Genomic DNA, 17,162 nt, shown 5'->3' with positions numbered 1-17,162 from the left:
TCAAACAATTTGATGTACAGGTAACAATAGGAGGAATCGTGCTGTATCCACCAGACCTACCTATTGTTAGGATTTATAGTCACCTTGCTGAAGCTTATGTGCTGCAATTTATGGTATAATTGTAACAACTTTCTAAGAAAACAGCCGCACACTGGTTGATTTGATACTGTAAGAGAATGAAGGTGTACCAGAAAAAAAATGGGTCGAGGTTGCAGGGTACGTTGAAGGTTTGAGAAGTTTGATTTAAAGGTGGCTAAACATTATACGACTCATTGTGCTTTGGGCTGATATTTGTTGATGCGTTAAACATGTCCCAGATAGTTATATGTGACAAAAACTGTTTTCAGAATATTTATTCTTCCACTTGATTATGTTCTGGCAGGCAAACAAGCAAATACAGTTATACTTGTTTAAAAAAAAATTAAGCATTTTCTTTTCCTTCAGAAATTTAAATAATACCTTGAAGTGTCATGTTAACAGAAGTTATTTTGGTTGCTTTATTGATGGCGTTTCATAAAAAAAAAAAAAAAAAAATATATCATATCATGAATGTGATACTTTTTTACAGTTTTATCTTGGGCTGGCAGTGTAGGGCCTATGTAGTTCTCCTGTAACAACTGGCCAAATATATAATAATCAAAATAATAACAATAATTTACTTGCTTGCGTCAGGTAAATTTGGTTTACACCACGCCTGTATGTATGTGATCAAACATACTGGGAATTAATAGGAACCTCCTCAAATAATAAACTTAACTCACAGAACTAAAATAGTGAGATAATGTAAGCCATTTAGCCATTTACCCAAACAACACCGAATGTCATTTTGCGACTGATTGACGAAAATTTTCAAAATCAGTACACATTTTTGGGACTAATTAAATATTTTAGAAATTCAGCAGTGGGTCTGCCGTAAGATCCTGGTCATAATGAAGAACCCATTATACCATTACAGGGAGCGTACGCATAGACCATTAAATTATTAACCGTGCAACATACAAATAAAAATCGCCACTTGCCGACCAGATCCCCATCTTAGGTAATCAGCGTACGCAAAACAACCCAGCTTATCGCCTGGCCACGGTGCCTGCCCAGCCACGGTTTCCATGGTAACTGTGACTCAGCCTTCTAGCCCCTAACGGCAGCTCAGCAGTTCATCTGACGTAATACCAGGCTGCCTTGGAATTACTCTGTATAGCTCTTGTCCATTTTTTCCCCCGTCTCTCTCTCTCTCTCTCTCTCTCCCTCTCTCCCTCTGTTTCTTTTTGCTTGGCTGGTGTTCGTTGTCATAAACCGTGATCATACGGTATGATTTTTGCATTCTGCTTGAGTTGGTTTACTGCAAGAAGAGGAAGGTGGAGCCTTGTTGACATATTTAGAATACATCCCGGAGGAAACAAATTTGTCTGTGTTTTGTTGTTGTTATTGCTGTTGTGTTTTTTGTTCACATCAGTTTGGTTTAGGGTGCAGATGTGGTATTTTCGCGCTACTGTTTAAACCAAAATTAAACCTGGTTTTAAACACTTGAATTTATAATTTCAAAGACATTTCCAATTGTGCCTATTTCCTATTTTAAAAATGCGTTGAATGCATTGAGTTGAAGATTCGTGGACTTGAAATGATGATGATTTTTCTGGCAGTTATCCTCTTTGATGTGTTATGTACATCATACACTATTATTCTATTACTAGTTCTGAACAGTATTGTATGTCGACTAGCAGTGAAGACAGCTAGCTCTGGGAGATGGGGGGGGGGGGGGGGGGGGTTGTATTCCCTTGTGCATTACCGTGTGCCTAAACACTGGCATGCAATATTTGTTAACACGTTGTGCAGGCAAGACATCCAAATAAAACATTTCAAACAGGGGGGGTGGGTCTATCCAGCTATAGGCAGTATTCTTTTGTAACCGGAGTATAAAAATTAAGAGACAGTGCCTGTGTTCAAAGGATAGCATGCTCACTCATGAAATATTGTTCTGAGTACTTCTAGCCTGTCGTCAGTGAACACTACCATGTGACAGTGTTTAGCCAATGAAGGTAGAGAATCAACTTGAGGTGCGATACGCTAAATGAAATAAATCGTTAGACATTCATGTGGAACATTAATGTTTGTGACAAACAGCCAACCAGTACATGTCAGACACAACAGAAGTGCATAAATGCATAATCATCGACGTCGGTTTGGTTAGGGAGAGGGGGGGGGGGGGGGGGCTTTATCCTTACTGAACTATTAGCCATGCATGGCGTCGGGGGAATAAAGTTCAAGTCGCCCACTTGTCTAGCTAAATGTTGTTTTGTCTGTCCACAGGCAAACCCTTCACAGTAATTCGACATAGCTAGAGTTAATCGCTCCCCTGTACAATACATGGTTGTGTTTCTTGAGCGATTCAAAGCAGAAACTTTCCTATACCCCTAACCATTCTAGGCTTTTTTAGTGATCTTGTCTGTACTCTTGAGTATCAGGGGAACATTGTCTGGAAATTTATGCAAATAGCCCAGATTAACCCATTGAAAATTTCAAAAACTAAATTTAAGGCACAGTTTTTTGCAGGGCCTGAGTTTGGAGGGAAAATCTACGAGACCACAAGGCTTGCAGCTCAAAGTGTTTTCTGGATCAGGGTTCGGTTCCAAAGAGCTCAGATTGATCTTAACTGTGTATCAATCTTAATTTCATACCAACAAGCAAAGTGTGGTGTCACGATACAAATCACTGAGGCAAACTTTGTGGAAATCATCCCCAGAAATCTTTATACACCAGAATCAGCTTGAGAAGAATAGTGTTGTCCAGTGTTGTCCAGTGTTGTCCGGTGTTGTCCGGTGTTAATTTCAAGCCTTGGCTGTGTCCTCTACAAATCTTAAAAATAGTGCCTGGCTTATAGATTCAGAAGGAAAAGTAACAAGTAAATCAAATTTCAGCCAATCAAAGCAGTTTATTCTGATAAAGTGTTGTGAAGAATAAGTAAAAAACTTTTCAGCATGAGTTCATTTCATCATTTTTCATTTGTTTTTTTGTATAGAGTAAGTCTCATGTGATCTTGCACATAGTCCCCGGTCCAACAATTTTGTTTTCTTCTCGAATGTGACCACTGAGCTTGATCACTTGTTTACAGTCTGCTTGCATGGCGTTTTTATTCATCACTAGAACATGGTAGTTCATTTGTTTGTCAAAAAAATACTAATGTACTATACCCTTTAATGACACTCCACAAATAGCGCTTTGCGGTCGAAAGTGAAAGGTTTTAGGGAAGGGTCTAGAAGTTCCGATTGCTGATGTGACTTTCATACAGAAATTATGTTATGAATCTCTCTTTCTTAAAACACACATTAATAAGAAGCAGTTAAGTCTGGCGGAACCTCCCAACTTTCAGTGACCACCTCATACCACCTTGCTGTGAAAATTTGCCAAAAAGAAAATACTAGTTTATCAAAAGATATTCTTTTTGTGTAGTTTTTTTTTTGCTTTTTCTTTGAGCTTTTTATTTACATGTATCGCCATCTCATAACTTGGATGTGGATATTGGTGCAGTTTCAGGGCTACTCTTTTTACGTTTTTTTTTTATATACTTTTGATTTTCCTGAATACAAAATATTTGGAAATCACCTTTCCACTTGTAAATTAGGCACTTTTTAAATAATTACCAATCAAAATATCAATTGGTATAAGTTTCATAAGCATTTATCAGTCAAAGACAACATCTAGGTTGGAATCTTTCATCTTTCATACAGCAGGAAATTGGCACGTCTACAATTGTTTCAACCTGACTGATTTAATTACAGCTTGTTGATTTTTTTTGTATTTTATTTTGCCCAAAGAGCGCAGAGGCTGTGGCATGCGGGAATGGTGCAACTTGTCCTCTTTACTGCCAAGTTCAAGGACTTCATTTGAAATTATTGAGGTTCTAATTAACGCACTTCCATGTGAACATGAGTTTGGGTTGTCGATGGTTAAAAGAAAACCCACTCTGTTGGCAGATCAAAGCCACAAATCATGATTAAGAAGAAAAAAAATAGCAAATTAGGGTGCTCCTCCTCCCCAAGCCACCATTCAGTACATTGCAAAACACTTCTGGAGTTGATCCGTAGCCCGTCAGGGTTCTCCCTGTGCAAAAGCTAGCGTATCCGGCAGGTGGCCACAATTGGATGCCGATGCACGCAATTTTCAGCCGATATGGCCCCAAATCAAATCTTAAATTTGTATTATTTTTGTTATTAATAATTTCACAAAAATTGTCAAACCGTTTATATAACCCTCAAGTGTGCACATTAGGGCATGTTATCTATATTAAAACCACAATAAACACCAAGTAGAATTTTTTTTGAAGACCTCAATTTTATTCAGCGTCCTTTGGCCAAACTTCCATATTTGTGTCCAGAATGGCCCACAGGTGAGAACCCTGCATGTCCAAGTATGATTACACACGGCTGGGCTCCAGGACTATTTTAGAATGTCAGTCAAGGTTTGCTTGTAAATACCAATACCTGCTAAAATGCTGTTGGGGTATGTTGTTTGTTTCTGTTTAATGTTAGCTTGAAAACAAAATTGTTCAGTGAGGCATTTCTGAGCAGGTTAGTGGGCCCACATTTCCAAAAAATGCTAATGTCAGAACTGGTGTTTTGATGCCCACCACCCCCTAATGAAGAATCCCGCGTGAGCAGGTGTCGCTTGAGACAGCCAGCCACAATGGTTGGGGGCTGTATCCTCCGTCGTGCTGCCCTATGGGCAGCAGGAGGCATCAGCAGTGAACTCTGACGCATTCTTATCATCCCATAACACCTCGGACAATGAGAACGACCGGTGCGGGATGACACGCTTGGATGCGACCCCCACACCAACCCAGTGGCCTTCGGGGAGGTGTTGGATAAATTAAGTGGCTGTATTTTGCTTGAGCAATCTCCAAAGTTCAGCTGCTTCATTCAGTACAGTGCTGCAGGGCCTTCGTAAAAAAAAAATGGCAGCTCGAATCGTTTTTGAGAAAGAATAAAATTCTCTGAAAAAAAAAGTGGAAATAACATATCCTTAGGCGAGCATTAGTTTTTATTGTGTGACGTTTTGCAAAAATTGCAGCATCTATCATTTTGAGAAAGAATAAAATTCTCTGAAAAAAATGTGGAAATAACATACCCTAAGGCGAGCGGTAGTTTTTATTGTGTAACGTTTTGCGCGCCAGCTTTCAAAAGATCACATTCATTGAACGAATCCATAGTTTTCTAAGGAAGGTCAAGGTTTGACATGAAGGGCAAGCCTGTTATGGTTATGGTACATTGAGCACATGTTTTCATGTGAATGAAACTTAAAGGAACACATTGCCTTGGATCGGGCGAGTTGGTCTTTGAAAGGCGTTTGAAACCGTTTGTTATAAAATGCATCTGGTGAGAAAGATATTTTTAAAGTAGAACATAATGATCCACACAAATGTGCCTCTAAATTGCATGGTTTTCCTTTTACTTTGCGAACTAACACGGTCGGCCATTTATGGGAGTCAAAAATATTGACTCCCATAAATGGCCGACCGTGTTAGTCTATGAGGTAAAAGGAAAGCCTAGTAATTTCGAGTGATACTTGTGTGGATCATGATATTCTACTTTTAAAATATCTCTCTAATCACATGCATTTTATTACAAATGTTAACAAACGCTTTTCAAAGACCAACTCGACCGATCCAAGGCAACGTGTTCCTTTAAAATGGAATTGCATTCTCTAACGTTATATCATAAAGCTGGAATTGGGAAGAAAATAATCTGCTTCCATACTGCACTATAGCCATAAATTTAAGGAGACAATATTGGTATCAGACAGATGGTATCTTGGAACTTCTGCAAATGTCCTTAAATGTAATAACACACCAACATAAAACCTAAAGTTTCTTACCCTTTTAAAAAATTTGTATCCATGATTATTTATTCAAAGCGCCTTACACAAAGTATGACACTATGTGACCATTACTTTTGGCATAAACTAAACAAAATATAGTTTACTGTATTTTTTAATTCTGTCGGTTATCAGGTTTTATTAAAAGTTAAACCATTCTTAGAGATTTTGTTTGTTTATTTATTTGAGGGGGAAGGGGAGAAATGTTTTTTGCACACAATATTTTTTTATGGAATAGTGCATCTGTTTTTCTTTACCTTAGCTGCCAACATTAAGTTTTGCACAATTTTAAGAACGCTGTCAACTTCTGAAGTCATTGCCCCATTCTTTAACATCCTCTTCCTAATCATATTTACTTCTAAACTTACTCTTGTGGTTTCAGACATAAACCACAACCCCATTTCGTCATGAAAACATGTTCTTCTGGCCCATTTTATGGTTTGGTTAGTTGAAGTACAACATTGGTTTTGGAAGTGTGTTTCACATATCAATATCAAGTTATTGTTGAGCTTCTGATTGTATTTCTAGTTGAACTACAAGTATTTTGAGGGATTGTGATAAGATGTTGCCATGTTGGTGTGTTTTTTATGACATAACACTGTTATAGGGAAACTGTAGTGTCTATGAATCTACATTTAATAGTAGATTCATGAAAATCTGCAATTTAGCGTCATTTGTTTTATGTTGGTCACAAATCTGCAAAAAAGTTCTCTTTAAAGGGAAGGTACACATTTGGTAATCACTCATTTTAATTGCAATAAAAACCATTTTGTTTTACTTTAAAATTATCTTGTCGCCAAATCACTTGGTACTGGAGTAGCTTCAGGTGTGTTACCTTTGTTATATAAACAAGATGTTTGTGATATGGAAAGGTTTGCGGAAACACCATGTAATGACTATCTCTAATAGAGTTGGGGTGGTTGTGAGAAAAGAACCGTTGGTTTCAACTCTCATTTCTAGTCACCCCACCCCAATCAGAACCAAGAGGCTAGTCAGACACATGAGTTTTTTTCTCCCTCGATCCCTGTCAATCAGTAAATTTGAACTACTTCAATCTAACAGCATATTTCCTGTGGACAAACACGAGTCCCAATTGTAAAGAGTTATTCACACAACATCAATTTAACTGGGGTCCCTTGCTTAATTTTAGCATGGTTGTAAAATGTAGCAATGTTTAACAGGATTTGGGAATGAGTTGGGGTTATGTGGTGTGGGTTTGGTCTCTGGTAGAAGCAGTGTCAGAAACGCCCCCCCCCCCCCTACCTGCTCGGATATATCACATACAATAAAACTAACTTGTGGAATGGGCGGCAGCATAGATATTGCTAATAATCTGCAGCCGATTTCACGAAACTTTACGCAACTGTGTAAGTCCACTTGCGCAACATTTATGGCGTAAGTTGCGCCATAAAGGCGTAAGTTGCGCCATGATCGTTGCGCAAGTGGACTTACGCAGTTGCGTAAAGTTTCGTGAAATCGGCTGCTGGAGCGGTCGTGCTCACGTGGGAAGAATGATCCACATGGAATAATATACTATTTGAGAAATGTTTCATGCAGAAACTTTTCTCATACTAAAATGTTTTGAATCCCTCTCTCCAAAACCGTTTTCCTATGAAGGGAATTATTTCTCAAAATGTTATCTTCATTCATACCAAGTAAGATTTTATGGTCATTAGTTTTTGGAGTAATTACCAAGGGTAAGCCCCTTAACATCCTTATCCTCCCGATCGGGCACTGTCCCATCCTCAACCCCAACATTTGTAATCTTAATTCAGTCGGCTTTGATGTCATACCCCTTCAAAGTTTGTTCGCTTTTGCTGCAAACAACTGAATTCAGACCCGTTTTTCGATCAATTTCACAAGGTTCTAATAACCTTATTGTAAAAGTACATGCAGGAACATCAAAGTTGCCATTTATGTGTAAATCTGCACCCGTGAAATGAAACACTGTCAAGAAACAGACACCTGAGAATTCGGACATTATGGAGTCATGCCCTCACTCAGAAATTCCAGATCTACCTCTGGATAAAATGTGGATAGCGAATGTGCCATTTTTAGAATAAGCCCCTGCCGAGGTCTTTCCCGGACCGACACATTAATGAAAATCTGTGTGTTTGTGGTGTACTCTGTATCTTGGTGTTTGTAGTTCATTGCCCGTTCGGCCTTAACAGTGGAGTAGTCTAAGAGAAGGAAATTTGGAACATCCAGTCTTACGACTGATTAAGTATCATCCATGCATGTCAACTAGCGAGACTGTTTTTTTCTCTTTCGCTCTTTCTTTTTTTCATACTTTAATAAGGGTAGATGGGAGAGCGAGGGAAAATGAGTGTACAATATAATGGATTGAAAAGTGGAATATATTGTGTGTATCGGGACAGATCGGTTCATTACTTTGGGAGTTTGTGTCAGTCGCGTGAGTTTTCCTTATTTCAAAGAAATGCATTATTGGATTTCGATTCACAAAATGTTCTCAATAGTTGAGTATAATGGTGAAAGAACAAAAGTACTGAAGACCCTTGATGTTGTTCTTGAGGGGGAGGGGGGGGGTGGGGAGGGGCGTGGAATTCCCCTTTTCGTATCAAGAATACAAATAGTTTTTATAATTCTACATTCTACATTTTACATTCTAAGTATGAGGAGCTATGTTCAAAATATGAGACCCGTTTATTTACATAGGACCAAGGTGCTGTAGTGCAATACAGAAAAACACCTGGCACAAACCCTTCTCCTAATGATAAGTGTATACTGTTTTCTTTTACTTTGCGTTACAACCCATCCAAAGTATGCTTATCAATGTTGTGGCAAATTTTTTTTACAAATTGGGATCGGCCCATGACACTGCTGCAGTAAAGTTGAGCCCTTTTGAGGGTTACAAAAGAGTTGTTCAGTACTTTGTTCATGGGCATGGCCCGATTTCAAAAAGTTGTGAAGCAGAGAAAATTTGCTTGGCTTGTCTGATAACTTTACCCTGCTAAACGTTGTGCCAGTTGAACCAATGTTTTATGTATCGAGTATTTTGGCTAGTAACTTGCCCCAGTTGTGATTGAACTTCTGTGACAACATGAAACTTGTACTAGATTTGTGTGCTTAGAGGCTCCATTGGTGCAGGGGGGGATGTACTCTGTCTTGAGATTTACTATGTAGACCTAATGTTCGTGCTTGTCTATAAATGCATTGCACCTTTCTAGTTCAGTCAAGCCAAATATGGTAGTACCAGTGCCTTAGTAATGTAAGCCCGTTTCTGAAAAACATGTTTACAAAATATCATACATTTCCACAGAGACCTTTGCACACTTTAAAAACCAACTTCCTGGTTGCACTCTGTACGCGACGTCCCATGGGGGTGTGTGAATAACTAAATATCCCATTCGCAAAAAGGGTATTTCTGAATTGTTGAGTTGATAGTGTTTTCCTGGCGGGGAGATGCTGATGAAATAAGTAAAGCGGTGTAAGATTTGCGTGGTGTCAACGGGGGTTGCTGAAGAGGAAGTTGGTGGCTAAGTTACTGGCGCCGACGCCTGGTCATGCGTGACCTAAACAGCCAAAGTGGGACACTACCTGAGAGCACCATGATCAGGTGTTGGTTGCGGAGCAAACAACAGGATTCCCTTAATGATTCTTGAATTATTTTTTGCTCTCTTTCTCTTTTTTTTAACTGGAAAAGGTCACAGTTGTTGAAACGCTTGGTCTGCGCTTATAAATATTGGTCAATTTGCGTTAGGTTCTGGAAAAGGATTCTCAAATTGGTTTATCTGAGTGGCGTCGAGGGATAGTCTGATCACGGTTACTTTTGCTGTCTTGAGTTTATGATCAACAAGTAGGTCTATGAGGTTGAGAATGAGGCAACTTACCCAATTAGGCTGGTACCCGCATCGTGCTGACCCATTTTGAATAATTGTCTGTTCCATGCCTTCAGGGTGCTTGACACACACATGGCGTGGTGTGAACCGCTTTGCTTGTCCAACAACCAGGACCTGTGGTTTCCGATTCGTAGCTGTTAGGGGGTTCCGAGTTTATTGGCATCAATAGTATCAGATCCTGCCAAAAATAAAATGTGAAAGATTTCTTTGTTTAGAAACATCAAATCTTGTTCCTGCATGGGGTGGCAATGTTTCACATGATTGTAATCTACAACACACTTGACCTGATTGTCTTTAACTTGACAAGTTAAAGTGCTGATGCACTGTAAGTGACAAATCTTAAATGTCAGAACTTGTAAAATAATATTAGTAGGAAAAGCCCACTACAAAAAAACGTTGACCAAATGATGAATTTGTTAAAGATTTGTTTCAATTTATTTAAGTTTTTCATGAGAGATCAACCATGGAGGTAGAAATATTTCTACCTCTATGGATCAACCAACCACAGTCACTTTAATGCGAGGGCTAAAATTAACTGATTTAGGCTGTCGACCCAAACCAACAGCTATACAAGGGACACATTGCCACCTACTCATACTCCAGAGTTACCCTGATTACAGTCCGTAAGGATTGTAGGCATTGGTATCATCCAACAGGATAATAAAATAGGGTACTTCCCTTTTGAACTGATAATACCCCCCTAAAACCCCCTAAACCTTCTTCCTTGAAATGATGCCAACAACTCTTTTTTACTCAAAGTGATGAGTGAGATACTGTTTCAAACCTCCATGTTTTTCCTCCCAGTTTTCACCCAAAACAAGATCCTATTTTGGGTGAATAAGAAACAATTTTAGGTCATAGTTGGATGCAAAAGTGTTTGAATAGTTGGCGTCATTTCCAGAGTGATTTATAAACATGGTGAACCTTTTCACCTTTTGGTTTTTCTGAATGCCATGGTTATAAAATACAGAATGAAGTTATGTGTGATACACTACCAAGAGGTGATTGAATACATGTAGGTTTTGGTTATATTGCAGTCACAGGTTGACTTTCTTTTGTCTGGTACCCCAAATCACAGATATTGAAAAACAAGGGAGACCACCAACTTTAGGGATACTTGTTAGATTGCTGGCATCTTAATCCTGAGTTTGCTTGTCAAATACCTGCTCTAGTCAATTTCACTTTGTTCAACTTAAACTTTACCCAGTCAGTTTCCTATATAGTTTATTACTTGACATTTGTACTGGGGAAAGCAAAGATTTTCAATAGCAAATGTGATGTCCGTAGTACCTTTAACTTTGCTATATCAATGCCGAGTCAAAGCAATGTGATTTATATTTGCACGGATATGGTACATGTAGTTGTATTTGAGGGTAGAACCATTGAACAGGGATGTGCAATTTTGTTTTGGTAGAAATGTAATCTAGAAAAGTTTGCAGTGGATCATGTAGCTATCTTTGAAGAACTAGTATTGGATATTTGGAATGGCAGATAAGAGTACTTACTGTCAAAATTTTCGGAAAGCAATTCTCTAAATTTTACATCACCAGCTCCTTTTAGTAAACAAAACTAAGAACTGGCGATGTTCTCTCAAAATTGTACAGTCTTTTGTGCTTTTGGTTTTTGTGTGTGAGTGGTAGCAGATATGTATCCATTGCTACGTGCCTTCATTTTTAAGGACTGAGAGTGCAGTTTCAGTACTGCCCTTAACCTTGACTGAGAAGTGCAAAAGATAGCACTCCACACAATTCCTAAGAGATAAATCATTTTTGGAAAACATGATTGCATTCACATCCAGAAATGGATGACTGCTGTGGCATTTATTTGCTTTAATTATATAACAAAAAACAATTTGCTAGTCCAATCCTGCAATATGCTACCAGCATTGTATGAACCATCAGAGGTGTTTACTTGCTTAGATTAAACATTAAACACTGAACAGTCAAATTTTAACACATCAAGTTTTAATTAAAATTTTTAGACTGATTCACGATGTTTGGTCTAAAGAACTCTCAATGAATTAAGCTCTACTTGTGTTTCATAAGATGATGGACAGGGCCCAACTTCATAGAGCTGCTTAAGCAGAAAATATTGCTTAACAATTGTCTGCTAAGCAGAAGTGAGCAGGATACCAGTCACAAGTTGGACTTGTGACATGGTAGTTTGGCTGGTAACCTTAATCCTGTTAGCAATATTTTGTTGTGCTTAGCTAGTTTTGTGCTTAAGCAGCATTATGAAATTGGGCCTTGGTGTTACTGCATTCCTTTCTAGGTGTTACTGTTTGCATGGTGTGTTTTCATTTGCATGATTTGTATAATGTGCATGCCATTTTCTTTTTCTTTCTCCTTTTGTTGAATCTCCTGTTCCATGCATGGCTTCCTACATTGTTCATCATCCTCCAAACTGTGTGTGCGTTCAACATCCATCATTTCATCTCCATCGGACATTTTGTTTTTCTATTGAAAATACAAAATAAAAACAAAAAAAAACCTTGCATCCCCTACATGATCCTTTGGTAGAATCCCATGCGTCACTCACCCTCACACCAGAACCCCGGCCCGGGGGGTCCCCCTGGGTCGCAGCCCTCACCCCATGCTCAGCATCATCACCACAGCAATCCCATGATGCAGCAGAATCAGGTGGGTTGTACCATTATCACTCTAGGGGAGTTCACAAGACATTATCATTTTTTTCAGCCATTGATTTGCATAATGTGAGTGCTTCTTTCAGACATTATAAGTAGATGGTACAAAACTACATTTATTTTTTTCATTGTGCATGGTGATTGTGTTTTGTAAATGCTAGTGGTCTGTTTCATCTACATATTTTTTACGTACAGGATAGATTTTCACTCCATGCAAGTTATACCAGCATCATCCATATAGTGTATCAAAGCAAATAAAGAACAACAATAAAAAACCCCAAAAAACATATATTTCTTCCAATGATCAAAAACTGATAATGTTGAATATGCAAATGTTTTTAATTGAAATGGAGACTCTGATAAACTCAATCCACAATTTCACACACAAATTGATGGCAAGATTTTTTCCTGATTTTGTTGTTGTCAAACCTCCTTGAGCATTGAAATAAGTAAAAAGCAGTTGCCAATGGCAGAAAGAAAAAGTTGACACTATGTCAAAATTTGCACTTTTCTATTTCTGTTGATGCTTAGAGTCTTTAATAAACCCCTTTGAATTGTAAATTTTGGGAGGCTTGGGTATACAATAAGGAGGAACCCAGGCCTGCAAGCAAGAGCAAGTTCGAGTGTGCACAATGGTTAACTAAAGGTTGACCATTTTGCCTCGAACCCAGGCTGGTCGACCATTGGTTGACTGCTGTGGTCGACCATTTGGAACCAGCCTCGAGCCCATGGTTTCTTCACTGGTCCCAACAGCATGTTACATTCTAACATGTGTTAAGCGCAGAGGGGAACCAGTGACACTTTAGCGAAAAAATTGAAGGTTGACTAGACTACCAAACGAGTCGTTTGGGCGAGTACGTCACTGCGCATGTGCGTTGCTAGTCTGTGGTCGACCACTGGTGGACTAAATGTGCGCACTCGAACTTGCTCCAAGAATGGTCACGTTCTTCCAATTATTATCACTGAGGTACACACGTCACATAGGGCAAGTTTTACAGGCAACTTTGGAGGCAACCATCGACACTGAAAGATAATAGGAACACTTTGAAGAACTACAGACCTTTTTCTAACACTTATCTCACTGTCCTACATGCCTAAGAAATGATGTGGAAGTTAATATGTGAATGTTACTTCTTCTTGGAGATTGCCTGGAACTGGTTGCCTGTTAATTGCCTCATGTGACATTTCTCTAAAGAGTGTATTTTCCTGAATGCCCTTAGACCACCAAGAATGTTCTGGACTTGTTTGAAATCTTACAGGTCTGTCTTTGTTCTTAAGAGACCGCAGAACCGTAAATTGTTACAAAACTGCCTTGAAAGGTTAACGATTATGGCTCCTCTGTAACTAGTTTCCGTTCATGGACACTTATAGTTTCACATAATCTGGCTTTGAGGAATGTGTTTTCAGTCAATCCTCAGAACACATAAATGTCTAATATATAAATGTTTTCCTGTTTTTTGTTTCCTTGCAGTTACCTCAACATCACATGGATGGCAATCAGGTAAGATTAACATTTTAAAAAGCAGACCAGAAACTCAATGGACAAACAGTTTATCGTTGATTGTGCAACGTTGAAAACAGAGATATCCAGTTGAATAACTTAGCAGGGCTCAAATTTTACACTGGAGGCCAATGATTTTAGTGTTGGGCCAGTAAACTCAAGTTAGGACAAGTCTGGTGGTCTTTTTTTTTGATTATTTTTAAACATTTTTTTCCTCAAAAGAATGATATTAAATATTGAGTTTGAGTCTCACAAATATCTTTCAATCGTGTTGAGTGTCACCCATAATATGGAAGAGATAACTCTTCTCTTAGTGTCTTATTGAAATAAAACAGTTTAGTTGATAAAAATGTGTTCTCATTTTGATTCTAGTCTCTTCTCATTTTGATTCTGGTCTAGTAAATGAAATTTCGTTCCAGTAAAGATTCTGAGCTACAAGTCTTGCGGTCTTGTGCATTTTCGCCTAAACTCAAGCCCTGCTTAGGCCATGTCCAAATAAAGCTACAGCTGCAATGGAGCTTGAATTCTGGGGAAAAGACCACCGGACTTGTAGCTCAATTCTTTTCAAGACCAGAACTTATTTTCACGAGAGCAGAATCTAAATGAGAAAATACTTAACACTGTTTTTATTTGAACACACATTCAGACAAGCGTTCTCTCATTTGTCTTATTGGTCATACTTAACAAAATTGAAAAAGATATATTTTTTTGTTTTCAAAATCAAGGTCAAAATTTGAACGTCGTTTTTTTACACTAAAGTTTGAATGACTTGATTTATAAAAATTGTTGCAGTACCCTATGCTAAGCATTCAAACTGCCTCTAGCCATCGGGCTAGCTTGGTGGTGACATCTGCTCTAGCAATGCAAGCAATAGAAGAATCAGTGGTCAAACAATTCTTAACATGATCGTGCTTAGAAGAAAGAACTAACTTTAGCAGAAACAAAACGCAAACTTCAGAGACTTGAATCTCATTTTGGAATCACAACACAACATTAAGATGAAATCTCGGATTTTTTTTTCTTCCCCATATATTTGCCAATATGTGCATTCAACACTTGTTTTATGAACTTTTTGGAGGTACGGAAAAGTCACTGACAATATTTTGCCTGTTTCATCCTTTTATTCCCATATGCGCAGTTATCACCTCACCGGCTGGATATGAATCAGGTAAAAACCTTGCCCCAAAGAACAATTATTCTCTCCCTCGCCTCCCCAATAAAATTCCTTTCTTCAGTGATGGTATTCACCATGTTATTTTAAAGCTAAAGGAATCCTTGTGGTGTGTTATATTTGCTACAAAAACAATTTTAACTAGGAAAAAGTCCTTAAGTGAAAAATAGGTATAGGTTTGTAAAAATGTATCATAATCTACAAATAAACAGTTTTTCTTAGAAACTGAATATTTCTTTTGCCAACAATTAGTTTGGAGACCTCTCTCTTTATCAATAAACTCCATTTACCAGGAGCTCCAAAACATGCAAAAGCACTTTTATGAAATCCATACAAACTGCACTAATGACCTTATTGTCTTGAGCCGTTGACAATGTATAATACTTAAGCAAACTGTCGCATTTGAAAAATGAGGAAACCATTTTCCTAGAAATTGCATTCCTGATTTTAAGATTCCAGGAAACAGAGGTGGGCAGAATCATAGAGATAGCTAAAACAATAATGTGTTTTGTTGAGCCGTTGGTAGCACACGCAAGCAACGAGTCACATGTAATTATTAATAATTATTGAACAAAGTCTAGGAGAGCTGTTTGGTCATGTGAACCTGTTTTGTAATCATGCTTCTGTGAAATATCAAGTAAATGGCACTATTTGATCAAGAGAGGGCAGTGTGTACAGTATGCAGTGGTTGTGTTGTCTGCTGTCAGTGCTTCAGTGTACTTTGTGTCAAGCTGTGTAGTAGCGCCTAAGTGCATGTGTAATGGAAAAGTGTGAAGTTACTCAAATGTTTGAATTACTTGTTGTTAATAATGGTATCGTTACCATATTTTCTATAATTATCATTGATTATACATAATTTGTGTCTTTGCCCTGTTTAATATACATTCCTGAAGCATCGTTCCTACTGATTTGGGAATGTAAGATTAGAAGTTGGCCAACCATTTGAAACAATTCCAATTAACCCCTGTGTGTTAAACTGATTCACCACATGATATCATATTGTTGGTTGGCAGTGTGCACCCATAATTCAAATCCATGTGGATGACATATTGACTGGTCAAAAAGTTAATACATAGTTTCCTGTGTTAAAATCCTTTTGGATACCAGCTAATATATGTATTTGCAATGTTTGTATTGTGACTATGCTTTGCAACCGACATAGCTGTTTTTAGTAACAGATGTATGTTTTTGTTGTAGTGAATTTCTCAAGAGCATTTTTGTTATGTTTTCTTTTTCTTGTCTGAACATTCTTATAGCCGCTTGGGTTGTGTTGGTGCAAATTGTGAACTACTTGTGCCTCAAACTACGATGCCTTAAATCCCATATACTTGTGGTATGGTTTCTAAGGGGTTTAGAAGGGGAGAATCTTTCCATTGAAAAATTGTAAATCCACTCAGTTCTGGTCCTTCAAAATCACACGGTTGGGCTGAGGACTTCTCTACTCTAGTCTGCCTTACATGGGATAATACATACCAACAGAATCAGAGTCAAACAGTACTAGTGATGAATTACCGAATGTTGTTGGACTCTGGTAGAATGAAGAAGTATCCTAGTAAATCACTCTGGGGAGTTTGGTTAAAAATTGGAATTGCAGATGAGGAAATTATTTTAGGGGTATGTGAAGCGATCAAGCAAAATGAGTTGTTCACCGACCCACATAACCATTTTTGCTTTAGTGATGTTAAAACACCAGGTTGATACATTCTTTTGTCCAAAAGTCGTGAAGGTAGAAACATCAAGAGATATGAGAGCGAGAAACTGAGAAAAAGGAAATATAAAAAATGATAAATTTTGGCATTTAATTTTCCAATAAAAAGAAGAGTTTTTGAAACAATTTAACCGCTGTTGGCCTGTTTTGGCTTGTTTCTCCATAATGGTATGTTTGACAAACGACTCATTTAGCTTGATCGACTATTATATGACTAAGAAGCAATGCTACTTACTTTATTGACTGATTTTGGTTCTTCTTTCTGCTTTCTTCCAGCCGTTCATGTCACCCCGTTACTCAGGCCCAAGAGGTCCAGTCCGAATGCCAGGCAGTCAGGTGAGAGGAACGGTGCGATCAATATCTCCTTCTCTTTCTTAATTACTAACAGTTTAAAAACTAACAAATAAAAG

At 38.2% G+C, this 17,162-nt stretch overlaps 2 protein-coding genes and 1 long non-coding RNA gene across 17 annotated transcripts in view; 1 reads left to right on the top strand and 2 right to left on the bottom strand.

Annotated features, from left to right (window-relative positions):
- LOC139946457 (uncharacterized) overlaps window positions 1-17,162 on the bottom strand; it is a 239,464-nt gene that overhangs the window by 116,108 nt on the left and 106,194 nt on the right. The gene's annotated exons all lie outside the window — the stretch shown is intronic.
- Window positions 1-17,162, top strand: part of LOC139945708 (single-stranded DNA-binding protein 3-like) — a 128,999-nt gene that overhangs the window by 52,323 nt on the left and 59,514 nt on the right. For 7 of the 15 annotated variants that reach the window (XM_071943056.1, XM_071943063.1, XM_071943058.1 and 4 more), the window contains 4 exons: window positions 12,248-12,367; window positions 13,844-13,873; window positions 15,012-15,041; window positions 17,029-17,100. In XM_071943056.1, the coding sequence (XP_071799157.1) occupies window positions 12,248-12,367; window positions 13,844-13,873; window positions 15,012-15,041; window positions 17,029-17,100 (252 nt within the window). The remainder of the gene's footprint in view (window positions 1-12,247; window positions 12,368-13,843; window positions 13,874-15,011; window positions 15,042-17,028; window positions 17,101-17,162) is intronic. The other 8 variants (XM_071943061.1, XM_071943057.1, XM_071943067.1 and 5 more) reach the window with 7 other exon arrangements.
- The window catches only part of LOC139945709 (uncharacterized), a 39,853-nt gene that overhangs the window by 942 nt on the left and 21,749 nt on the right, over window positions 1-17,162 (bottom strand). Inside the window, exons 7-9 of the long non-coding RNA XR_011787167.1 lie at window positions 16,988-17,148; window positions 12,267-12,388; window positions 9,720-9,906 (exon numbers count right to left, since the gene is read on the bottom strand). This is a non-coding gene — a long non-coding RNA (uncharacterized lncRNA). The remainder of the gene's footprint in view (window positions 1-9,719; window positions 9,907-12,266; window positions 12,389-16,987; window positions 17,149-17,162) is intronic.

The sequence above is a fragment of the Asterias amurensis genome, chromosome 13, assembly GCF_032118995.1.
Source record: "Asterias amurensis chromosome 13, ASM3211899v1".
Taxonomy (NCBI): Eukaryota; Metazoa; Echinodermata; class Asteroidea; order Forcipulatida; family Asteriidae; genus Asterias; species Asterias amurensis.
Note: the sequence above shows the minus strand (reverse complement) of the source record. Positions and strands in the feature narration are given on the sequence as shown.